The sequence below is a fragment of the Eretmochelys imbricata genome, chromosome 2, assembly GCF_965152235.1.
Source record: "Eretmochelys imbricata isolate rEreImb1 chromosome 2, rEreImb1.hap1, whole genome shotgun sequence".
Taxonomy (NCBI): Eukaryota; Metazoa; Chordata; order Testudines; family Cheloniidae; genus Eretmochelys; species Eretmochelys imbricata.
Window position 1 is genome coordinate 197,466,786 of NC_135573.1, and position 26,508 is coordinate 197,493,293.

General features: G+C 42.5%; 1 protein-coding gene across 1 annotated transcript in view; it reads left to right on the forward strand.

Annotated features, from left to right (window-relative positions):
• The window catches only part of NEK10 (NIMA related kinase 10), a 180,126-nt gene that overhangs the window by 30,105 nt on the left and 123,513 nt on the right, over positions 1 to 26,508 (forward strand). Inside the window, exons 8-18 of the mRNA XM_077809309.1 lie at positions 2,116 to 2,194; positions 2,600 to 2,667; positions 4,031 to 4,110; positions 13,050 to 13,136; positions 14,908 to 15,132; positions 15,967 to 16,106; positions 17,247 to 17,308; positions 21,324 to 21,401; positions 24,399 to 24,463; positions 26,041 to 26,143; positions 26,254 to 26,382. Coding sequence (XP_077665435.1) covers positions 2,116 to 2,194; positions 2,600 to 2,667; positions 4,031 to 4,110; positions 13,050 to 13,136; positions 14,908 to 15,132; positions 15,967 to 16,106; positions 17,247 to 17,308; positions 21,324 to 21,401; positions 24,399 to 24,463; positions 26,041 to 26,143; positions 26,254 to 26,382 — 1,116 coding nt within the window. The remainder of the gene's footprint in view (positions 1 to 2,115; positions 2,195 to 2,599; positions 2,668 to 4,030; positions 4,111 to 13,049; positions 13,137 to 14,907; positions 15,133 to 15,966; positions 16,107 to 17,246; positions 17,309 to 21,323; positions 21,402 to 24,398; positions 24,464 to 26,040; positions 26,144 to 26,253; positions 26,383 to 26,508) is intronic.

Here is a 26,508-nt window from a genome sequence, read left to right on the forward strand (position 1 = left end):
GTGAATTTTATCCTTATAAAAGAGTACTTCTGTTGCAGTGTTTGATTATGTATGGTGCGTAGTACAGTTTTCAAATATGCAGTTCCTAAACTTACTGTAGAACTTTAACTATACTTCAAGTATACGTCAAGATTTTCGAATAATCACCTCTGATATAGTAAGGTGCCTTTGGAACTTTCTTCTCTTCTTGGTACATAACAGCCAAAGTTTGTTAATCTTCAGCTTGTACTATATAGCAGGGACGACGGATTCTTCCTGAAAGTGTGGCGGGGAGGCACAAGGTCCTGTCCGCTCGGTGGCCCTGCCCTTCCTCTTCCCTGAGGCCCCACCCCCTGGCCAAGCCAGAAGCCGGAGCCGGAGGTTGAGGGGGCCCAAGAGCAGCCCCTGGCCTCTATCCCTGCCTCCCAGCCCCCCCACCCAGGACAGATGGAAGGTCCGCAGATCCCCAGAGCTGTCTGTGTGGCTCTGACCCGATTCCGGCTTCTGGCCTGGCATGGGGGCGGGTCCTTGGGGGGCCGAAGAGTCTCAGCCAGGCCATAGTAAGAGCCACCCACAGCTGCCTGGGCTCCCTGGGCCACTCTTACCCAGGCCAGGATCCAGCTGCTTGCCTGGCCAGGGGGCAGGGCCTTGGGGAGAGGAGGAGAGGCGGGGGCAAAAAGTGAACGGGGTCCTGTTCTGATGTCCCTGCTACACCGTCCGTCTTTTGTCCTTTGCACCTAAGGAGATAGGAGATGGGTGATGGGTAGAGCTGGGTAATAATGGTGTGGGATTCTGGAGAGGAGGTTAGTTAATTCCTGTTAGGTTATTGCTGGATTATTTGAACAGTCAATTCAGTAACTGATGGGTCTGTTTATTTACAAATATATTTTAAAAACTAGTCCAGAATCTGCAGAGCATTGACTGAGCTATCTTTCATCATAAAGTAGTAAACAGGAAGATGGCAATTAACTCAGGTAGGTATTGTTAATTAGCAATGACTATTATAATCAGACTTGTAATGGAAAAAACTAGTTTCTACCATAGAATCATAGAATATCAGGGTTGGAAGGGACCCCAGAAGGTCATCTAGTCCAACCCCCTGCTTGAAGCAGGACTAATTCCCAGTTAAATCATCCCAGCCAGGGCTTTGTCAAGCCTGACCTTAAAAACTTCTAAGGAAGGAGATTCTACCACCTCCCTAGGTAACGCATTCCAGTGTTTCACCACCCTCTTAGTGAAAAAGTTTTTCCTAATATCTGTGGAGAGTGTAATATCATAACTGTGGAGAGTGCAATATCTCTTCCTAATGGTGTAGTGCGGTGGCTCTCAACCTTTCCAGGCTACTGTACCCCTTTCAGGAGTCTGATTTGTCTTGTGTTCCCCCAGGGTTCACTTCACTTAAAAACTACTTGCTTACAAAATCAGACATAAAAATAAAAAAGTGTCACAGCACGCCAACACTGAAAAATTACGTAGTGTCTCATTTTTACCATATAATTATACAATAAACCAATTGGAATATAAATATTGTACTTATATTTCAGTGTATAAGTATATAGAACAGTATAAACAAGTCATTGTCTGTATTAAATTTTAGTTTGTACTGACTTCGCTAGTGTTTTTCCCTGGAAGATCTGTGTTTACCCCTAGGGCCAGTGGTACATGTACCCCTGGATGAGAAGCACTGCTGTAGTGTCCTGCAGTCGTAGCAGTTTATAGTCTATTGTGAATCTGGTGCACCACCTAAAGGCAATGCTTGTGAATAGCACTTTCAAATCTATACAGTAGAACCTCCATTTTACAAACACCAATCTTACAAATGACCAGTTATAGAAACCATTTTTCTCTATGGAAAAATAAAAATCACATAATGAAAGTAATATTGATGAAGAACAAGTTGGCATCCTTTCACATTCAGATGCCTTCAGTTCATTGCAAATCATTTTGCAGTAGTTTGAAGGACAAGAAAAAGTGATAGATTGCAGCATACTGTGACGTATGCACCCTACCAACTGTAATTTTGAGATGTTAAATTTTATGAACTTTCCCATATATGAACCCATCAATCCCCAATTAGTTTGTAAAATAGAGGTTCTACTATATATATGTTAACGTTGTATTTTGTCCCACTTACAGTATATGGAAACAGTAGCAAATGGATATCTTGGATATGGAGAAAAGCAGCATAATGTAGACAAATTGGTCAACATGACTTGTGAGTGTTGTAACTGACATATGCACTTATAACCTTAATATGGATGAGGAAAAAAGTTGATATGACAGACTTAGGGATGCTTAAAATATTTGCAAATGGTTTAGCAATTGTGGTGTTCCTGGACACTTTCCAGTCACGGTCATGCAAAAGAGAACAGTGCTTGAGTAGACGAAAGCACAGCGCATTAGCAGATCTTACTCTTGTACATCTGTAATATTGCTTCTGAAGAAATTAACACTTCTTTGTACATTCAAATATTGAATAACATAAATTGTCATGTCAAGAACACACGCAATTTCAGAGTGTAAGTCAATGTTTTAGACCTGTTATTTTATTACTCTATTAACAAAATGAAAAATCTTAAATTTGAGACACTCAGTTTATGTGATTTCCTTCATTTCACAGATATTTTTCAAAAACTCTCTGCTGTTAAAGATCAAAGAGAATGGGTTATAGGCAGTGGAGCACATAAAGTAAGTGGTTTAAATCACAATCAGCTACCTGTGTGAATGATTTATGCTTCCCAAATTTGATCAAGCTGGGATCAAACTCCCTCCATTTTCCAAATGATTGTAACATAAGCTAACATCAGTTCTTTGACTTGTCAGTCTGGGCTAAGATCATCTGAACTGTCTCTTTTTATGTCATCTGAACTGTCTCTTTTTATGTCAGCTGCTGAGATGTTTGTGTTGGCCGTATGCACAAATTGTGGATCATTTCATTGAGTTAATTTAGCCCTTTAAACATTTTGGTAAAGCTTGTTCCTATAAAGGCAACATCAAATTTACTTTGTTAAGCTATATATTATTAAGGTTTAAATAGTCTTGAAATATCTGCTGTAAACAAAAGTCTTGATCCTACAGTTGGGTCTCTAAGGGTATGTCTCAGGTTGCAGCACAAACTCTGGAACTCTCCCATGTCACAGGTCCCTAGGGCCTGGGCTCCAGCGTGAGCCCAAACATCTACACTGCAATTAAACAGACCCTTAGCCCAAGCCCCACAAGCCTGAGTCGGCTGGCACAGGCAACCTGCGGATTTTTAATTGCAGTATAGACATACCCTCCCACAGGCGTGTGTGGAACACTATTGACCTCATTTGGGCTCATCATGGTGGCAGGGATGTGCATTTAGTGGATCTGTTTGTAGATTTGGGTCTAAAATTAGAAACAGTTGAGATCAGTAATAGTGCAACTAGAGGTTCATGGTATAAGTTTGCTGCTGCAAAATGAAGGCAATTTTATTTATATCAGATGGTTCAGGAGAGAAAAAAGCAGATCATGAAGTAGGCCAAGCTTGCAACAAGTAAAAATGGAAAACTGGTTATATTTTAGAAAACCACAACTGCATTTATAAAAATATTAAATACATACATCACTTTAAGATATGAGTTATTAACAGAATACGTGAGGCATTAAAATTACAAACATAATTATTTTAAATACAAACTAAAAAACTTTTTACTTGGTAGGACCTAAGTTCAGGGTTCTGAGTGTCTTGCAGCAGCAGATGCCACCCTTAGTACTTTAAGTAGGACGGATGCTTTATCCTGCTTGAGTTGTTTCAGATACTGTGTTGACTATTGGAGGAGAAACACGCATTCCTGTCCTTAAAACTTGGCAAGTATGGAAAAGACCAAAATGCTTTTCTGATATATTTATTTGAAATCTCTAAGGTTAGTCATACATTCTGTATTGATTTAGTGTCTTTGTTAGATTTGTATATTTATTTATTTTAATGGCATTTAAATTTTACTGAACAAATATGGATGGTTAGGGTCCTAATTGAAAAACACATCATTTATATAGATTTATCTTTTTTAAATCTCTAATTTTCCAGACTTTAGTAAATTTGCTAGGAGCCAGAGACAGTAATGTGCTGTTGGGCGCACTCCTTGCTCTTACTAGCTTAGCAGAAAGGTAAGTTCATTTTAATAATTGTTGTTTGCAATTAATCTCAGCTCTTGCCAAAATATTGAAGCTGACATTTACTGGGGGTTAAGTGTTGCTGTACAAGCTAAAGTCTCTGTCCTGAAGAGACATATGCATATGCTTATGTTAGTCTGTCTGGAGTGGCTCACAACCGTGAGTGCCTACCTCAGGGTAGATTGTCAAAAACAGGGCATACACCCAAAACAGGTGGTAAATTCTATAATTAGATTTCACCAAGCCAATGACAAATATGAACTCCTAGATCATTGTAACAAGTCTTACCATGGAGTCACAGACAGTCCCCTTAGACTCTCCAGTCTATCTTGTCACCTATGGAAGCAGGACTTAGTGATGAATGGTCACTTTCTCCAAAAAAACATGAAATATTCAGGTTGTTTCCAGTCATTTACCCCAGAGCAATTGGTACCCTAGATTTTACACTAAGGACAACACTTGTAGCCAATCCCATAATAAACCATCTAAAGGTTTAGTAACTAGGAAAAATAAATGAGATTTATTTACAGGTTAAAGTAAGCAAACAAATACGCCCAAGTGAGTTACAATCTAAATTCTAAGAGTGACAGAGCTGTAGTGACAAGGAGTCTGGTAACACCTTAAAGTCTAAGCCCTGGTCTACACTAGGACTTTAGGTCGAATTTAGCAGCATTAAATCGATGTAAACCTGCACCCGTCCACACGATGAAGCCCTTTATTTCGACTTAAAGGGCTCTTAAAATCGATTTCCTTACTCCACCCCTGACAAGTGGATTAGCGCTTAAATCGGCCTTGCCGGCTCGAATTTGGGGTACTGTGGACACAATTCGATGGTATTGGCCTCCGGGAGCTATCCCAGAGTGCTCCATTGTGACCGCTCTGGACAGCACTCTCAACTCAGATGCACTGGCCAGGTAGACAGGAAAAGAACCGCGAACTTTTGAATCTCATTTCCTGTTTGGCCAGCGTGGCAAGCTGCAGGTGACCATGCAGAGCTCATCAGCAGAGGTGACCATGATGGAGTCCCAGAATCGCAAAGAGCTCCAGCATGAACCGAACGGGAGGTACGGGATCTGATCGCTGTTTGGGGAGAGGAATCCGTGCTATCAGAACTCCGTTCCAGTTTTCAAAATGCCAAAACCTTTGTCAAAATCTCCCAGGGCATGAAGGACAGAGGCCATAACAGGGACCCGAAGCAGTGCCGCGTGAAACTGAAGGAGCTGAGGCAAGCCTACCAGAAAACCAGAGAGGCGAACGGCCACTCCGGGTCAGAGCCCCAAACGTGCCGCTTCTATGATGAGCGGCATGCCATTTTAGGGGGTTCAGCCACCACTACTCCAGCCGTGTTGTTTGACTCCTTCAATGGAGATGGAGGCAATACGGAAGCAGGTTTTGGGGATGAAGAAGATGATGATGATGAGGAGGTTGTAGATAGCTCATAGCAAGCAAGCGGAGAAACCGGTTTTCCCGACAGCCAGGAACTGTTTCTCACCCTGGACCTGGAGCCAGTACCCCCCGAACCCACCCAAGGCTGCCTCCTGGACCCAGCAGGCAGAGAAGGGACCTCTGGTGAGTGTACCTTTCAAAATACTATACATGGTTTAAAAGCAAGCATGTGAAAGGATTACTTTGCCCTGGCATTCGCGGTTCTCTTAGATGTACTCCTAAAGCCTTTGCAAAAGGTTTCTGGGGAGGGCAGCCTTATTGCATCCTTCATGGTAGGACACTTTACCACTCCAGGCCAGTAACACATACTCGGGAATCATTGTAGAACAAAGCATTGCAGTGTATGTTTGCTGGCATTCAAACAACATCCGTTCTTTATCTCTCTGTGTTATCCTCAGGAGAGTGAGATATAATTCATGGTCACCCGGTTGAAATAGAGTGCTTTTCTTCAGGGGACACTCAGAGGAGCCCATTCCTGCTGGGCTGTTTGCCTGTGACTAAACAGAAATGTTCCCCGCTGTTAGCCACAGGGAGGGGGGAAGGTTGAGGGGGTAGCCACGCGGTATGGGGAGGCAAAATGCGACCTTGTAACGAAAGCACATGTGCTATGTATGTAATGTTAACAGCAAGGTTTACCCTGAAAGAGTGTAGCCACTGTTTTATAAAATGTGTCTTTTTAAATACCGCTGTCCCTTTTTTTTTCTCCACCAGCTGCATGTGTTTCAATGATCACAGGATCTTCTCCTTCCCAGAGGCTAGTGAAGCTTAGAAAGAAAAAAAAACGCACTCGCAATGAAATGTTCTCCGAGCTCATGCTGTCCTCCCACACTGACAGAGCACAGACGAATGCGTGGAGGCAAATAATGTCAGAGTGCAGAAAAGCACAAAATGACCGGGAGGAGAGGTGGCGGGCTGAAGAGAGTAAGTGGCAGGCTGAAGAGAGGGCTGAAGCTCAAACGTGGCGGCAGCGTGATGAGAGGAGGCAGGATTCAATGCTGAGGCTGCTGGAGGACCAAACCAGTATGCTCCAGTGTATGGTTGAGCTGCAGCAAAGGCAGCTGGAGCACAGACTGCCACTGCAGCCCCTCTGTAACCAACCGCCCTCCTCCCCAAGTTCCATAGCCTCCACATCCAGACGCCCAAGAACACGTTGGGGGGGCCTCCGGCCAACCAGCCACTCCACCACAGAGGATTGCCCAAAAAAAGAAGGCTGTCATTCAATAAATTTTAAAGTTGTAAACTTTTAAAGTGCTGTGCGGCATTTTCCTTCCCTCCTCCACCACCCCTCCTGGGCTACCTTGGTAGTCATCCCCCTATTTGTGTGATGAATGAATAAAGAATGCATGAATGTGAAGCAACAATGACTTTATTGCCTCTGCAAGCGGTGATTGAAGGGAGGAGGGGCGGGTGGTTAGCTTACAGGGAAGTAGGGTGAACCAAGTGGCGGGGGGTTTCATCAAGGAGAAACAAACAGAACTTTCACACCGTAGCTTGGCCAGTCATGAAACTGGATTCAAAGCTTCTCTGATGCATACCGTGCCCTCCTGTGCTCTTCTAACCGCCCTGGTGTCTGGCTGCGCGTAACCAGCAGCCAGGCGATTTGCCTCAACCTCCCACCCCGCCATAAACGTCTCCCCCTTACTCTCACAGATATTGTGGAGCACACAGCAAGCAGTAATAACAGTGGGAATATTGGTTTCGCTGAGGTCTAAGCGAGTCAGTAAACTGCGCCAGCGCGCCTTTAAACGTCCAAATGCACATTCTACCACCATTCTGCACTTGCTCAGCCTGTAGTTGAACAGCTCCTGACTACTGTCCAGGCTGCCTGTGTACGGCTTCATGAGCCATGGCATTAAGGGGTAGGCTGGGTCCCCAAGGATACATATAGGCATTTCAACATCCCCAACAGTTATTTTCTGGTCTGGGAATAAAGACCCTTCCTGCAGCTTTTGAAACAGACCAGAGTTCCTGAAGATGTGAGCGTCATGTACCTTTCGCGGCCATCCCACGTTGATGTTGGTGAAACGTCCCTTGTGATCCACCAGAGCTTGCAGCACTATCGAAAAGTACCCCTTGCGGTTTATGTACTCGGCGGCTTGGTGCTCCGGTGCCAAGATAGGGATATGGGTTCCGTCTATGGCCCCACCACAGTTAGGGAATCCCATTGCAGCAAAGCCATCCACTATGACCTGCACATTTCCTAGGGTCACTACCCTTGATATCAGCTGATCTTTGATTGCGTGGGCTACTTGCATCACAGCAGCCCCCACAGTAGATTTGCCCACTCCAAATTGATTCCCAACTGACCGGTAGGTGTCTGGTGTTGCAAGCTTCCACAGGGCTATCGCCACTCGCTTCTCAACTGTGAGGGCTGATCTCATCTTGGTATTCATGCGCCTCAGGGCAGGGGAAAGCAAGTCACAAAGTTCCATGAAAGTGCCCTTACGCATGCGAAAGTTTCGCAGCCACTGGGAATCGTCCCAGACCTGCAACACTATGCGGTCCCACCAGTCTGTGCTTGTTTCCTGAGCCCAGAATCGGCATTCCACAGCATGAACCTGCCCCATTAGCACCATGATGCATGCATTGGCAGGGCCCATGCTTTCAGAGAAATCTGTGTCCATGTCCTGATCACTCACGTGACCGCGCTGACGTTGCCTCCTCACCCGGTATCGCTTTGCCAGGTTCTGGTGCTGCATATACTGCTGGATAACGCGTGTGGTGTTTAATGTGCTCCTAATTGCCAAAGTGAGCTGAACAGCCTCCATGCTTGCCTTGGTATGGCGTCCACACAGAAAAAAGGCGCGGAACGATTGTCTGCCATTGCTCTGACGGAGGGAGGGGCGACTGACGACACGGCTTACAGGGTTGGCTTCAGGGAGCTAAAATCAACAAAGGGGTTGTCTTTACATCAAGGAGTATTTCAGGCAGGACTTCATGGAGGGTTCCAATAAGAAATGGTGCACCTAAGTTATTGTTCTTATTGGAACAAGGAGGTTAGCCTGGCCTCTGATTGATACATGGCTAGATTTACCTCGCTGCACCTTCTCTGTGAGTGACTGCAGTGTGACCTAGAGGAATGAGTCCCCTAGACAGGGGAGGAGGCAAATGAGTACAAAACAAATCTGGTCTATTTCTTGTTTTGATCCACTCCATCTATCTTTTACATCTTTGGCTGGCAGCAGACGGTGCAGAAGGACTGCATGCCATCCACATCTCATGGCTGCTCGGCAGAAGATGGTACAGTACGACTGCTAGCCATCCTCATCTCTTGCCTGCCTGGCAGAAGATGGTACAATACGGCTGCTAGCAATCCGTATCGCCTGCCTGCTCACCATAAGATGGTTCAATAGGACTGACTGCAGGACTAAAGAGAATGACCTGTTCAAGTCATTCCAAATTTAGTCCCTGCGCCCATGTCTGCCCAGGCGCTCCCAGCCGACGTGGCCAGGAGCACCTCGGACACGACGAGGACGACTACCAGTCATACTGCACCGTCTGCTGCCAGAAGGCAAGGGGTTGCTGCTACTGTGTAGCAAAGCCGTACCATGTCTGCCAGCACCCAGGAGACATAGGGTGATGGTTACCTGAGCGGGCTCCATGCTTGCCGTGGTATGGCGTCTGCACAGATAACTCAGGAAAAAAGGCGCGAAACGATTGTCTGCCCTTGCTTTCACGGAGGGAGGGAGGGAACGGGGGCCTGACGATACGTACCCGGAACCACCCGCGACAATGTTTTAGCCCCATCAGAGTGCTCTGTTGTGACTGCTCTGGACAGCACTCCCAGATGCACGATTGTTTGCCGTTGCTCTGACGCAGGGAGGGGCGACTGAGGACACGGCTTACAGGGTTGGCTTCAGGGAGCTAAAATCAACAAAGGGGGTGTCTTTACATCAAGGAGTATTTCAGGCAGGACTTCACGGAGGGTTCCAATAAGAAATGGTGCACCTAAGTTATTGTTCTTATTGGAACAAGAAGGTTAGCCTGGCCTCTGATTGATACATGGCTAGATTTACCTCGCTGCACCTTCTCTGTGAGTGACTGCAGTGTGACCTAGAAGAATGAGTCCCCTAGACGGGGGATGGGGGGAAGCAAATGAATACAGAACAAATCTGGTCTATTTCTTGTTTTGATCCACTCCATCTATCTTTTACATCTTTGGCTGGCAGCAGACGGTGCAGAAGGACTGCATGCCATCCACATCTCATGGCTGCTCGGCAGAAGATGGTACAGTACGACTGGTAGCCATCCTCATCTCTTGCCTGCCCGGCAGAAGATGGTACAGTACGACTGCTAGCAATCCGTATCGCCTCCCTGCTCACCATAAGATGGTTCAATAGGACTGACTGCAGGACTAAAGAGAATGACCTAGTCAAGTCACTCCAAATTAAGTCCCTGCGCCCATGTCTGTCCAGGCGCTCCCAGCCGACGTGGCCAGGAGCACCTCGGACATGACGATGACGGTTACCAGTCGTACTGTACTGTCTGCTGCCAGAAGGGAATGGGTTGCTGCTACTGTGTAGCAAAGCCGTACCACGTCTGCCAGCACCCAGGAGACATACGGTGACGGTTACCTGAGCGGGCTCCATGCTTGCCGTGGTATGGCGTCTGCACAGGTAACTCAGGAAAAGAGGCGCGAAACGATTGTCTGCCCTTGCTTTCACGGAGGGAGGGAGGGAACGGGGGCCTGACGATATGTACCCAGAACCACCCGCGACAATGTTTTAGCCCCATCAGGCATTGGGATCTCAACCCAGAATTCCAATGGGCAGCGGAGACTGTGGGAACTGTGGGATAGCTATCCACAGTGCAATGCTCCGGAAGTCGACTCTAGCCTCGGTACTGTGGAAGCGCTCCGCCGAGTTAATGCACTTAATGCACTTAGAGCATTTTCTGTGGGGACACACGCACTCGAATATATAAAACCGATTTCTAAAAAAACGACTTCTATAAATTCGACCTTATTCCGTAGTGTAGACATACCCTAACAGATTTATTTGGGCATAAGCTTTCATTGGTAAAACACTACTTTTTCAGATGCATGGGGTGAAAATTACAGATGCAGGCATTATATAATGACACATGAAGGAAAGGGAGTTACCTCACAAGTGGACAACCAGTGTTGTCAGGGCCAATTCAGTCAGGGTGGATGAAGTCCACTCCCAATAATAGATGAGGAGGTGTCAATTCCAGGAGAGGCAAAGCTGCTTTTGTAATGAGCCAGCCACTCCCAGTCCTTATTCAAGCCCAAATTAATTTTGATTGTTCTTCTGGATGGGCGGGAGAAACACTCTTCCCATCTGATTTCATATGTTTAGAGCAAACATTTTCAAAGTCCTAAAGCAAAACTTATATATTTCCTTTATAGCATTGAATACAGAAATTACAAATAAGATAAATGCATGCAGCAATTTACAAATATTCCGTAGAGTCTAAACACTAAATAGTCTTATAAGACTAATACCTATTTTGAGCAACACTAACACATAAGTCAACTGGTCTGCTCTGCTGCTATGAGTTTGTCAGTTCATATCTAATGCCTACAGCGTTGGTCAGAGCTGGCACTTGGTTTACCAGCATTACAGTTTAACTTTACATTGAAGCCAGTGGGACTGCTCACAGTTTGAAAAGTACATGTATAAGCCTTTTCAGGATCAGGACCTTACTCTTTCCAGTTGTTTAAATACACATAGCCCCTGATCCTTCAAGACAGATCCTATACCCATGTTGGAGCACTTTGCAAGATTGGGGCCATACAATCCCATCCCGCAGTCTCTGTGCAGGCCTTGGAGTTGATGTTCTCCATTATTAGTCTGTTGACTTCCAAACATGGAGAGCAACTTTATGCTTTAGAGATTTTACACAGAGAGAGACAAAAGTGAAAAGAGGAGAAAGTTGATACAATCAATTGTGAGAAGTCCTCATTGAGACTTCTCTATAATCTCTCTTCTCTTCTGTCAAAACAGAAGGCATTTGAAAAGTATTTTAGTTTGCATTCTCTCTTAACCCTCCCCCCGCCCCCGAGATAATCAGAATAATAATCTATAGATATTTTGGTCTTCCATTTAATTTTACACTAGGAGTGAAATAAGTTTATCTTGCCTGAATATCTTTAACCTGATGTTGAAAGGTTGTTCGTTTTCAAATACCATTGAACAAATCACACCTGTAAAGACCAGTTTTTTTCACCCCCAAAAGAACATGTAAGTTCTCCGGTTTACTTAGGCCATGTCTACACTTACAAGCTTACAGTGGCACAGCTGTACCGATACAACTGTGCCGCTGTAAGAGCATTCATGTAGCCGCATTAGGCTGACAGGAAGAGAGCTTTCCTGTTGACATAATAAAACCAGCTCAACGAGTGGTGGTAGCTATGTTGGCGGAAGAGCTTCTCCCACTGACATAGCGCTGTGCATATGAGCACTTATGCTAGCAAAATTTATGTCCCTTAGGAGTGTGTTTTTTCACACCCCTTAGCGACAAAAGTTTTGCCAACATAAATGCTAGTGTTGACATCACTTAAATGTAAAATCCACTCTCAAATCAGAAGAATGCTTATTCAAATCCCTACTAGTGAAGATAAGGGCTGAATTTATAATCTATGCTTTTCTTAAATCCATTATTGTCTTCAGCATCTCTCCAAAATTGCTGTTATCTTTGTCAGAATAATTAGGCCACTTTCAGTTAACTCTGCTTCTTTTAGTACATTTGAATGTTTTTCTTTTCCTTATAGTAATTTAAAACTGATTTTCCCTCACTTGAGTACTCTTTAATACTCTCTTTTAAATGATTTTTAAGGATTCTTAATTTTATCTGAGAAGAACATCCTATATAATGGGTAAGCAGTTATTTCAAATTAGGGCACTGTCAAGAGAGAAGTAAGTTCTTAACTTTAAGCAAAAAGTCGGTGAGACTTAAGCACATATTTAAGTGTTGTTCTGAATATGGATATTTTCTCAAATCAGGATGTAGATTATTATAATCTTCTAGAGTTAAAGAATTTGGTGATTATGATGCCCTGTAAATTCAGTTATTCACTTGTAAGTTGCAGCTTCCATTGAGTATTCCTCATATAAAGTACTTTTATTTACACTTACATGGGATAAGCAAAATAGTAATAGAATATAATAAAAATATGAAGACATATTTGCATAATAAAAATTTAAACCTCAGCTTTTGTAGTTAGTTTTTTCAAAGTTAGTTTTCTAAGCATATTAAATATTTCAGCTTTTTTCCTCATTTACCATGTTAATGTTTCACTAAAACAATCTGTATTATAAAAAAAATAAGAGTAAACTTTTGCAGTTTCAGTGTGGAACCAACTTATTTTTGTATTTTTAAACCTTCATATACAATATGACATCAATACTTGAGCCATAAGGAAAGACAGCGAGCCAAAGCAATGGATGATGAAGTTAAATAGAAATAACACTTGTTTTTCATATAATTTTAGTTTATATAAATATCCAAAATTTTTCCATTTGTAGCCCAGAATGTAGGGAGAAGATCAGCGAGCTCGCCATTGTAGAACACTTGCTGGTGATATTACATGAATATGACTTGCTATCTAAAAGGTAGGACCTTATTTATAGACTAATTATGTTAAATACTTTTCTGTTTTAAAATTTATTTTGATATACAGACATACTACATTTATTTAATTAGAGTAGTAAAGTTTCAAAGCTGTGGCATTTAAAATCAGATATTGATGCAGTAAAATGTTCTTTGGTGGTTATCTAGTACATGTTAATTGTCTTTCTTCCCATTGATAGGTTATATCCTAGCCTACAATTCAGCATAAATGGACTGTAAAGCTGCCCTAAAGGATAACTGAGAATTCCCTGGGCACTAGACCACAAGAGCATGCTGGACTGTGGTATTTCACTTGGGGGCCATTATAACCTGGCATAAATTACAGCAGCCTTGAGATTGCCTTAGTTTATATCTGGGACTGGTTCAGATCCCAACAGTCTTGTGGATCAGAGGTGCACAAAGATATTCCCACCTACATTAAAGTCATCACAGCTCAGTTGGACTTGACGATTGGGGCTGATAAGTCCATATTTGGAAGAAACTGGTGGTAAAGTGGTCTCTGGGTATTAAGTACAAAACATCAAGAAGACAAAAACACTCTCTCAAATGTGATTCCATTCCAGTCACCAAAGAATATCATACATTTTAAAACAGAGGTTTTATTGCTTATTTAACTTATAATTAGGGACAGGGAAACCAAATAAAAGGAACAAACTAAATCTTCTGGCATATTTGAAAAAAGTTCTGGTTAACTTTAAAAGAAAATACTACTTTATTATGAAAAAAAAAAAAAGTGTGACCATAACAGAAAAGGTTCTCTGCTGAATATTGCTATGTGACTCCAGTAGTCTTAAGTTTCAAATTCAAGGAAGAAGTAATTGAAGTTGAAAAATTAGCTAAGTTTGAAAGTTCAAAATATGGGTTTTCATTTTTGAACACTTCAGCGCTTTGTGATTCCAGATGGAAGTAGAAGAGCCAAAACAAAGTGAGATACCCTTTTCTTGTGGTCTCTCTAGCCATATTGTGGAGGGAGGAAGTAATGGAAATCTTGTGAGAACTTTTTCTTGTGACATTTCCAGCCAATTCTGTGATCATAAGTGTGGAGAAAGATCCACATTCTACCATAGGTTATTCTACCATAACCTATGAACCTTCTGAAGTTCACCCACCACTACTTGTAATCCATTAAAAACAAAGAAGGAATTCAAAAAAACAACAGCAGTGGTTGACGAGTTCACCTGGAAAGCATTATCGATGGAACCACAGTCAAGCTTCGTTGAATATTAACACAATAATGCAAAGGGCTGGTGCTGCCAGCCCTGCAACTGCAGGGACCCCTAAGACATGGGTCCCCACCTATTCATGGGCTGCGTATACTGTATTAGTTGCAGTGTCACAGGGTCTGGAGTATGAATTGCTTCATGCTAAGTGCCCTATAGCACCATCTTTGATTTCAGAGCCCCATCTGAAGTGAATTCAGAGAGGCTTACAGACATGTTTGAACAGACACAGATAATACAGTGCAGGAAAGTGATACAAACTTATTAGTGTTATGAATTACTGCACACCAAAAATGTGACAGGCTTCATTTAATAAAATTTAGGGCCATTTTAATGGGTGAATAAAATATGACACTTTATTGAATGTAACTTAACAGAAAATGTATTATAGATTACTTGGGCATCTTTGTATATACAGTAGCACTAAGTAACAAGAGTGTAATAGGAATTGTAATAATAACTAACTGTCTGGGTGATTTAACACAGGTGAACTGTATGGTGTGGTTATAATTTGTTGCTGATCTCTTTCTAGGCTGACCGCAGAGCTGCTACGCCTCCTCTGTGCTGAGTCACAAGTCAAAGAGCAAGTGAAACTGTATGAAGGAGTTCCTGTCCTGCTCAGTTTGCTCCATTCAGATCATCTCAAGCTTTTGTGGAGTGTAGTTTGGATTCTGGTACAGATTTGTGAAGACCCTGAGACTAGTGTGGAAATCCGTATTTGGGGCGGTATCAAGCAACTCCTTCATATATTACAGGGGTAGGTCTTCAGTCTTCAGGATCATTATAATTGTCAATGAATTTGCCTCATATTTTAAGGTTATCACACAACCATTTGGCCATATATCAATGTGTAATAAAAGCTTTCATCCTCTGCTTCTGACGGTATTTGCAGACCTTGCGTACTGCAGAAATTACAAGAAATTCAGGTGGATAGTTCAAACATTAATGACTATAAAGTGTATTTTTTTCAAATATACTATGCTTTTCAAAAGTATAACATGGCTTTGCTGTGTTAAATAAATTAAATAGAGATAAAATATATAGTTAGTGTCCATATAATTTCCATGTTGATTAGGCAGGTAAAAAGGGACATCTATTTCGTTATTTGGATTTATGAATTTTTGTATAGTATCTTAAATTTTTAGTCTAGTGATAAGACCATGGGTCTAAATTTTCAACAGTGACTAATGATTTTGGATACCTGAGTTTGTGGATGCCCAAGTTAAGCTATTTTCAAGGGGCCTAATTTTCAGAAAATCCTCCAAAAATCAGGCCCCATTAAAATATTTGTAGTTGGGCACCCTAAATCAGTACTTGCTTTAGTAAATTTAGGTTACAGTTTAAAGTCTTCCCAACAATGTCTTATTTGAAACTATAAAGGGGGCTAAACTGTTTACCCATTCACTGTGTGGTTTATATCTGATGCTTTTGATGCTAATTTGAAATTTGTACGTGCTTTTTAAATTTTTCATTGTGGAATGTATGTAGATATAGAGAATAGAGGCAGAAATAGGAATCCAGGCAAATTTCAGAAATGACTAACACAGATATTTATTAAATATTTATTTTACGCTATGATTTGTTTTTCCAGAGATAGAAATCTAGTTTCTGATCATTCTTCTATTGGGAGTTTATCTAGTGCAAATGCAGCAGGGAGAATCCAACACCTTTGTTTGTCAGAAGATTTAAGTCCTCAAGAAATACAAGAAAATACTTTCTCCCTTCAAGCAGGTATGTATATGGGGCCTGATATTCCACAGCTTTGCACTTTGTATAGTTATTTATACCTGTGCAAAGTGGGGCACAATGTTATCAGATCAGAATGGTATCATTTTACACTCACTCTGCAGAGGGGGAGAATCAGATCAGCTGTGGCGTTTTTTTAGATGTGCAATATCAATGTATTTTTCATCACAAAATGAAGGAAGAAGTATTCAGGAGCTCAACTGGTGTTTCTGTTTTAAACTCCTGCTTTAACTCAAGAACATTTTAATTCAGTTATTAAAGTTTTACATCATATCCAGCTTCAGTGTACCAGATCACTCATAAATAGCCTTGAAAGGATTCGATTTTTATCCGGAAATGTTGGTAAATATCGATTCCACCATACGTACACAAACTGACAACACATATTTCCATCAATAATAATCAAAATTTACAGATAAGCAAAGTAAGAAAAATGCTGCTTGAGAACTTATTAGAATTTGATTTAAAGATATATACGTTGTATATTTGGACGTCATGTTGACAATTTGTGTTTTAACTGTTATAAAGGTTTAACTTTTAAAATCTCAACATCTACTGTCATTAAATAATTGTCTGACTCCCCCCCACATTTGTGACCCTTCCCCCATGGTTCCTGCAGCTATGAAAATGTAAATAGCTAAAAACTGAAAAAATGTTTAAAACCCATAATTTTACACAACTGTGACAATTTAAATTGATAAAAATTTTAAAAATGCTTAAAATAAACATTGATAATATCTGTCAAAATTATTAAATACAAATTGAGTTCTGCCAAGCCTACTCATAATGTGCTTATCCTAAGGATAATACATTAGAACTCGTTTAGATGTTCAGTTTCATTCTCAGATCCCAGTAGTGTTGAGGTGACATTGCTTAGTAGGTCTCAGTATCACGGTCCTCTCAAAGAAATAGCATGCACTTAACATCAGAGTCTGTCTGGAACATATTTCTGGTGTACTTTTTATGACTGCTTCCTTAATATTCCTAGTGTAAATCAGTGGGAGGTAGGCACCTAACTTGCTTAGTACTTTTGTAAATCCTGTGAAGCACCTATCTGCATCTTTAGGCACCTAAGTACCTTTGTGAATCTGGCCCTGAATATTTATATATGACTTTTCATTCTAGCGTGTTGTGCTGCAATTACAGAACTAGTGCTCAATGACACTAATGCTCACCAAGTAGTACAGGTAGGAAGACTTTATTCAGTTAAGGTAAGGCATTTAAGTGTATCACTGGTATCACTTTCATATCTCTGGTTTATTTACTTGTGTCTCCTTGTGCATTTTTACTGGTGGTTTATAACTCTTGTAAACTCATAGACAGTAAAGCCAGGCGGGACCATCATGATCATCTAGTCTGACCTCTTGTACATCACAGGCCCCAGAACCTCATAGTAATAGGCCCATAACCTCTGGCATTGTCTTTCACCCCTAGAGCTCTTCTTCCATCCTGGTATGATCTCCCAGCCAGTCCTCCAAGGTCTCCGTCACTGGGGCTCTGATGTCCAGTCCCAAACACAGGCAAGGTTTCCCATCCCTACAGCAGCCTCCTAGTCACACTGAGCTTTATTCACCAAGCTCACGTCCTGCAGGAGCCTTTTTGGCCCAGAAGCGTCCACCAGCATAGCTGCAGCTCCCTGGGCTTCCCCTTCTTAATGCAGCCACCTTCTGCTATGTATAGGGAATTGCCTAATTCTCCATAGGTGGGTCTCATTCCGTAATCAGGGTTGACTTAGCCTCAGGCTCTCCAGCCCACAGGGCAAGCCACTTTATTACATTCACCTTTTGCAAATTCCTGATTTTGTCCAAGGGAGTCATGTGGAGGTGGGAATAAAGCATTTCCAGCTGTACATCCGGCTTAGAAGTCACCCTGGCCTGCAGTTGCAGGGGAGGACAACCAAAGGCATGCAGCCACAATGTATAGCTTATTGCCCTTATGAAAGTAGTACAATATATGTAGGGTGACTATATTTCCCAAGGAGAAAATGGGACACCCTCAGCTGCTCACCCAAGGCACCCCCCCGCCCATGCTGTTGCCTGGTCACTGGAGCCCTCCTCCTCCTCCTCCCCGCCCCGCATGAGGCTGTTGCCTGGGTGCTGGAAACCTGCCGGGGGCTGACATCTCCACTTGCCCCCTCCACACCGCACCCCACTTTTTTTGACAAAAGTGGACATTTGTCCTGTTTGCACTTGCCAACTGATCAAGTTGGCGAGGGCAAATGGAACAAATGCCTCCTTTTAGAAAAAAAACGTCAGGACAGACTGGACAGGGCTTAAAAAAGGGACTGTCCCGGCCAAAACAGGAGGTATCGTCACCCTAAATATATGGCCCCAGCAAGTGTGTGTTGCTGACTTCAGGATACATACTAGCTTGGATGTGCCCATAACTGGCAGGCTATACCTTCTTGGGGGATAACAATGCCTAGATGTTATATAGTGCTTTTCATCCATAGGTCTCAAAGCGCTGGACAGGGCACACTGATGTGCATGCCATCCACTTAAATATTATGGGTCTGCTTCTGCTGAAGTCAAGTGCAAAACTCTCAGGAGCAGGATAATACCTTATGAAGGGACCCTACTTTGATGCTAGTGTGGTTACCAGTATTGAACAAAGATGCAAAATGCCTATTTGTAGACATTTGGCTTATTAACTCTTATTAGTCACTATCATATAATTAGTTTTATATGGAGCTCATTAAAAATTGGCTGGGCAATGTGGCCAATATTACTGTATTTTAGAGTATAGGTAGCATTGCTCAGATATGAGTTTCTTTTGGTTAACAACTGTCAACTCATAAATCTGTTTCCTTCTTTTTGACATATTCAGGATAGAAATTTTTTTTCGTGGAATTGACTGACAAACATAAATTCTAAGGCTCGTGAACGCTCTGGCATCGCTGGGCTTGTGGATTTTAACAAGTGACATCATTTTAATTGGCTAGAATTTATGGTTCTAAAATGGTTTTAATTAGTGGACTCTTTTATGGATCCTATGTACACCCCAAGATGCTCCAACTCAGTAATTAACGCCAAATAAAAAAATCATAGCCATCTATTATATACTAAATTTTAAGTCAAGACCATAAATGATACATGAGTGAAATCATCAGTACATTCATTTTAAACCCAGAGTCATAGCTAAAGGGAGTAAAGCAGGGGTTCTCAAATTTCATTGCATTGCAACCCCCTTCTGACAACAAAAATTATTTCACAACCCCAGGAGGGGAGACCAAAGCATGAGTCTGCCCAAGCCTCGCTGCCCCAAAGCCAAAGAGCTTCATCGCAAAGCATGGAGCTTGTAACCTGAGCCCTGCCACCCCAAGCTGAAGCCAAAGCCTGAGCACTGGGTAGTGGGGCTGGGCTTTGGCCCTGGGTAGTGGGGCTCAGGCTTCAGCTTTGTGCCCGGGTGGTGGGGCTCGGGCTTCAGCTTTGTGTCTGGGCGGTGGGGCTCGGGCTTCGGCTTTGGGCCCGGGCGGTGGGGCTCGGGCTTCGGCTTTGGGCCCGGGCGGTGGGGCTCGGGCTTCGGCTTTGGGCCCGGGCGGTGGGGCTCGGGCTTCGGCTTTGGGCCCGGGCGGTGGGGCTCGGGCTTCGGCTTTGGGCCCGGGCGGTGGGGCTCGGGCTTCGGCTTTGGGCCCGGGCGGTGGGGCTCGGGCTTCGGCTTTGGGCCCGGGCGGTGGGGCTCGGGCTTCGGCTTTGGGCCCGGGCGGTGGGGCTCGGGCTTTGGCTTTGGGCCCGGGCGGTGGGGCTCGGGCTTTGGCTTTGGCTTTGGGCCTGGGCGTGGGTCTCGGGCTTCGGCTTTGGGCCTGGGCATGGGGCTCGGGCTTCGGCTTCAGGCCTGTGTCCCAGCCAGTCTAACGCCAGCCCTTGCAACCTCATTAAAACTGGGTTTCGACCCACTTTGGGGTCCTGACCCACAGTTTGAGAACCGCTGGAGTAAAGGGAAGGAAAGTTCTTAGATAGAATAGGCACAGGGTGTTGAAATACTTTAGGTGCCTACTGGGCAAGAAGAGGAGTGGAAAAAATTAACTCCTTGTATAGCTTAAGCACTCAGAGGCAGATGAAGATTTATTGGGACCCTGGGCACAAAGAGGTTTTAGGCCTCCCACAACCCATTGCTATGGGACCCCACACCCTGCTCTTCCTCCCCCCTCCAAGGCCCTGTCCCCAGCCAGGCTAGAAGCCAGAGCCACGGCTGCCCAGGGAGTCCGGGCCATTGTGATGAGCCCTGGACTCTCCACCTGCCCTGGGTGGTGTGCCCCTGGCAGCTGGAGGGTTCAGGGCTCCCCGCAGCACCTAGGGCTCACATGGTGGCTCTTACCATGGCCCGGCTCTGGCTTCTGGGAGAGCTGCCAATTTTCCCCATGGGTGCTCCAGCCCCAGAGCACCCAGGGAGTCGGCACCTAAGGCGCCACTTTTGATGTGATCAGTGGGGGGACAGGCTGCTCCCCCTGCTCCCCCCCAGCTATGCTCCCCCGCCCCTAGGAGCCAGAGGGACCTGCCGGATGCTTCCTGGGAGCTGCCCCAGGTAAGCACCGCTGGGACTCCCCACCTTGCCCCCCAGCAGGTGCCTCTGGCTCTTAGGGGTGGGGTGGGCACCCACTATGGTGGCCCATGAGACCCTCCTGCCCAGTTTTGGGGGCAGTCAGGGGACAGGGGAGCGGGGTGGATGAGGCAGGGGTCCTGGGGGGGGGGCGTCAAGGAATGCGGGGGGGGTTGGATGTGGCAGGAGTCCTGGGGGGCGGGGGTGGGCAACGACCCCTTCGTGGGGTAAGGAGGGAACCCGTTGTTAACATTTTGGCAGCTCATCACTGCATATATCAAAACGATCACACAGGGTTTTATTCTAGTTCAGGGCTTTTTTGGTGCATAAATCTCTGATCATGATGTTCCAAAATACACAGTGGATGATGGCAGCTCCAGTGGTGCAATCCTTTTGACTTCAGTGCAGCTCAACACGGCTTCAGGGTCCATCTGCAAAGGTTCAAGTGCAGGATCAGTTTACAGTGAATGTAATGATGGTTTTGCTCTTATGCACATTTCACTGATACTACCTTAAAACTTAGTGTATAATAGATGGCTAAGAACTTTTCAAATTGACATTAACTTCTGAATTGTTTACATGAAGTAACATTTAATGTTGTTTGCACTTTCTGTCCTAAAGCAGCACCTACATTGATGACTTTCCTTTATGTTTCTTTTCCAGGAAAATGGGGTATATACAATAGCAAAACTGATTTTACCAAACAAACAAAGGAATGCAGTAAAAGCTAATTTATTACAGGTAATTCTCTTTCACGCTGAAAGCTTTACACAGTCTTTGGAAATTTATCTTATGATTTTTGGTATTTTAATATACAGTAGCAACTTTATTAACCACTTTATTAAAAAATACATGAAACGAATGGCAGATTGCTACACCACAGGAAAGTAAAAGTCAAATCATGACCTTGTGTGTGGTGTTCTGCTATAAAACACTTTATGCTTCTTGTACCCTACCTAACATAGAAGAACATGGATATTGAGGCTATGTCTACACTGGCAAGTGAACGACCAAACTTTTGTCATTCAGAGGTATTAACCCCCCCACGCCCCCGAACGACAAAAGTTTGGTCAATGATAGGCGCCAGTGCTACGAGTGCTTTGTCAGCAGGAGCGCTCTCCTGCCGACAACGCTACCACCGCTCATTGGGGGTGGAAGCTTTTTGTCGGCAGGAGAGCCGACAACAGCGGCTACGCTGCGCGCCTTTTGACTTCATTTCTTTTGGGGTGGAGCACCTTGCTGTGATTGTTAAATAAAGCATAGCAAAACATAACATAAAGTAATGTAAATTAAATGCAGGATGATCAATCTTTGTTCGCTAAAGATCGGGTGACTTCTGTGTTTGTTATGAAATTTTATGTAAATTTATTGGTTAGAGTCAACCCAGGTTGGTAGTGACCAGTACAGTAGTTGTTAACTATCTGACAGCTATTCTGTGGCGTCTGAGAAATGAGTTTGGTGTCTTTCTGATTTCTAGTGAGTAGCTGTCCATGTCACTAAAATCATCACCATAACTGTCACCTAATGGGCACTCTTTGTAGAGAGGGAAAGATGGCCATTCTTATTGCCTTTTACCACAGTAGTCCTTCCAGATCAGGCTTGAGACACACTGGAGAAGTGGTTTGGGGATCTTGCACTGCTGATGTATGCTGCATGCTCTCTTTATGGATTAACAGATCAGACTGCAATCTCAAATGTTAGCTAGTGCCTATCATCTGCACTAAAGTTTTTTTTATAATACTTAAATTAATTTAAAACTTTTTGTAACATTATCCTTTGAAGGAAATTAAAGAGGGAGTAAATTTATATAATCTTTTTATGAAACTAATTTAATGCAGTTAGGCATCTGTTTAACAGTAGCTTCAAATATATACATATTTTTAATTAGATTAATTTACCAAGTGTGTTGTTAACTCCAATTCAGCATAAAGTTACAAGAGATTATATTTTACAATAGATCATGAGTGAATGTAGTATGGTTTAAATATAAGGTGACATCAGTTATTAGTAACAAAGGTTTTATTATGACATTGCTGATACACTTAACAGAAATCCCACCACATCCAGGAAAATGATAAGAAATCTATCTTTAATCCAAACCATGATTAACATCTCATGCTGCTTTTCTATTGTTCCTTTCTCACAATTATTGATTTCTAGGATATTTGTGAATTTTATGAATTTCATGGGTTTATTTCTTACAATTTGGCCCAGTATCTTTGTCTTGCTAATCAGTCTCTTCATTCTTTCTATTTCTTTAGGAATCACAATTCATTATTTGGGGAGTAGTTATGATATCACAATCATTATTTCCCCATTCATTCAGTATGTAAAGAATATGCTGCCCTTAAATCTGAAGCTTTTTACAGACATAAAAGTGTTAAGCTCAGAATATTGCTGTGAGGAAGGAAAGTAGTAGTATTCTCATTTTACAGGTAGGAAATAGATGAATAGGGAGGTAACTGACTGTCTGTGGGAGAGCTGTGAACAGAGGACAGATCTCTTAATTTTTAGTCCTGTGTTTCAGTCATATAACCCTGATTCCTTCCTACATTAGGGACTAGGCACAGTCACTAAAAAGGGAAACCTTCAAAGTAATAACTATGGCTCCAATCCTGCAAGTTATTCCACACTGACAGACTCCTCTGACTGTGCCGGTCTCAGAAGAATATTGGAACGACAACACCGGATGTTTATCCTGTGTTCAAAGGGCAATTATTTTGGAATAAGAAAAAACAATTCTCTTTAAAGAAGACTGTTTCCTAGCAGTATTGGTGACTGATGTCCTGCTTCCCTCAAAGATAGTGGTTAGCTTTTATCTCCTTCATTATTTTGCAGTCATTACTCCAGCAAAACTCCTACCGTCTGAGTAAGGACCACTGGATTGGACCCATAATAGGATTTTTAGTCACGAATGTAATCTAACAGTTTGAATATTATTTAGATCTATATTATTGTTTCCACTGTTTTAGAGTCTTGGTAACTCATTTTCCTTTGGCTTACACATTGCAGCCATCTTTGTTTGGTTAGCTAGTTTTTGCATTGGTTTGGATAGATGGATATAGTTGGAGAGAACTCAAGATGAGTTACCTAAAAATCTCTGTATTAACTAAGAGACTCTAATTTCACCCATGGCTGTCATGATTATTTTTTTAATGTTTATTTTCTCTAATAGTGATTATATAGAAACTCAGCTATATGGATAATTTTCTGAAAACTAGATCAAGTGTATTCTTATGGCTGATCTTCAGATTCTTGTAAACTTAGGGCTTTTTGTTGGTTTGTTTTTGTTTTTGTCTCCTGTTGACATTTTTAGGGCTCTACACTTCATTTTCCAGAAAAAAGGGCCAAATTCTGCTCCCTGTTACCTAAGTGTAACCCCATTGACTTCCATTGGACTGCACTGGAATCATCGAGCAGAATGTGGCTCAAAGACTTCAGCAGTGCAGAAATAAAATTATTCGGTGTCTAATGTAGCTATGCTGATCCGTAGTTTTTTTTAAAGAGGGCCTGTCCGCATTGGAAATACAGCATGCACTGAAGCAGATGGCTTGTGACTAAAGTGTAGAAATGTTTATTTTTGGTTTAGTGAGGATGATTACCATGCTAATAGCCTGGCCTACTTAGTTACTTAAATATGAAGGTTAAAAAAATATGTTTAGGGTCCTTGCTGTTTTATGAACAGCGTTTTAATTTGTACATAATTTGTTATTAATTGAAGCATTTCTCTCACCCCAGTGTTATGCTTTCAGAGCCTTGCGGTTTCTCTTCAGTATGGAAAGAAATAGACATCTCTTTAAAAGGTACGGTAATAAAATGCTACATGGGACTGCATTTGTAGCATTTACAAACCATCATTCAGGTAAATTCTCAATTAATGTCATGCTCAGTTTTCAAATGTAGTAATTGATTTCCAGAGAACAAGAAAAAACAAACAAACAAAATCTAAGAGTGCATATCCTCCACTCTTCTCCACAGCTGCAAATGGCTGGCTGTGCCTGCAGTTGAACGATTTGCAGTACTGCTGTATGAGGCAGGATTTAGAGAGTTAGTGGAGGGGGCCTGCCTCATAGGAACTCTACTGAACTCAACAGAATCCAGCCCTACAGAGGCTGCTCTTGTGTTTCCATGTAGCAAGCTTTGGAGCAAGCTGGAGGTAGAGTGAAGTTAGGACTGTTGCATCTGCCATTGTGTAGGTCCATCAGCCTTTTCCCAGAAGATTAGTGTAACTGCATGAGAAGCAACATGGAACCTCAGAACTACAGTACCAGATATGGAGCAGTTGGGGAGGAGTGGATTCTTTCTTTACCCACCCCTTTTGAGAACTGATCCTACATCAAGCTTGTTTACTTGGGCTGGGTGCTGGGATATATGACCCTACATGAAGAAAAATGTCTGCCACCAATAACCATCTCTACTAGAAATGTGTTGCCAGAGTTTTAACAGAAGGTTAGAATATGAAGTTCATGTGTAACCAAATGCCTAACTGTGAAATAAGAATGACAATCAAACTGCAAATTGGCTGTAACTTTTGGTAGTTCTTACTTATCCATCACTTGTTATCAAAAGACTTAAACTGATAGAATTATGAACATACACACACACCTTTCATCTTACTTTTATTTTAATAAAGCTGACCTGACCAGTTTTCCTTTTCCTGGAAGGGCTCCAGCCTATAAAGATTGTACGGTACTACTATGGCTTGAGTTGTGATTGAGCCATTTCCTCATCCTTCGTTTTGCAACTCCTTTACAGTTCCTGATTTCCATTCCTGCCATTCCTCACCCTACCTATAGCTCCTGTTGAAAAAAGGAAACAACAAAACACCAATCAAACATGTAACTAATGAGGCTTTGCCAATTCTTCACTATTTTAATTGGCTTGTTTGTTGTAAATCCGTTCCCTACCCTTTGTCTGTTTTGTGTCTTTTTGATTGTAAATTGTGGGAAAAGGATTATAGCCCCAATCCTGCACGTAAACAGGTATTAGTCACATCACTGAATGCTCTACTGGAAGTTGCAGAGATAATACAGTGATGGGGCAATATAAGAACCTATACAGAATTGCATAGATACACCATTGCATCCAAGGGGAGCTCCATTGACTTCAGTGGATCTCCACCTTTCAATGGAGTAGGATCTACGTTTATGCAGTGGGCAGCAAAATGATGTCCCAATCCCAGCTGGGACCTTTGGAAGTTCCTTGTAGTCCCACATGGTGACTATTTGTGATTAGGAACATTTGAATGGCTGGTCAAAAATAATAATTATTTAGAAGGTTATAAAATAAGGAGTAGCAATACATTAGTTAAAAAAGTCTTCACGGTGTGTAATCTGTTATGAACACTCCCTAAATTTATAAAAATGTTAAATGTTTTTAGACTCTTCCCGACTGATTTGTTTGAGAATTTCATTGATATTGGACATTATGTTCGTAATATCAGTGCTTATGAAGAGCTGGTATCAAAGCTAAATTCATTACTGGTAAGCACAAAGTTTCCAATTTTTTCATCATGTTAATAAATAACTATTGTTTTCAGTTTGCTGTACATGTAAATCATCAAAATTGCATATTTTTTAAATATTATCATTAGGAGGAGGAACTCAAGCAAATTGCTGAAAGTATTGAAAGCATTAATCAAAATAAAGCACCATCAAAATACATAGGCAATTATGCGATTTTAGATCATCTTGGCAGTGGAGCTTTTGGAAGTGTTTATAAGGTAAACTTGCTTTTTGATATTAACCAACAATTTTCTGTTGACATTTCTCTGTTTTTTCCACCATTTTTTAGGTTTATTCTGAATCTGTCTGACAACATGTGTGCCTGTAAAAATGGCCAATATGTT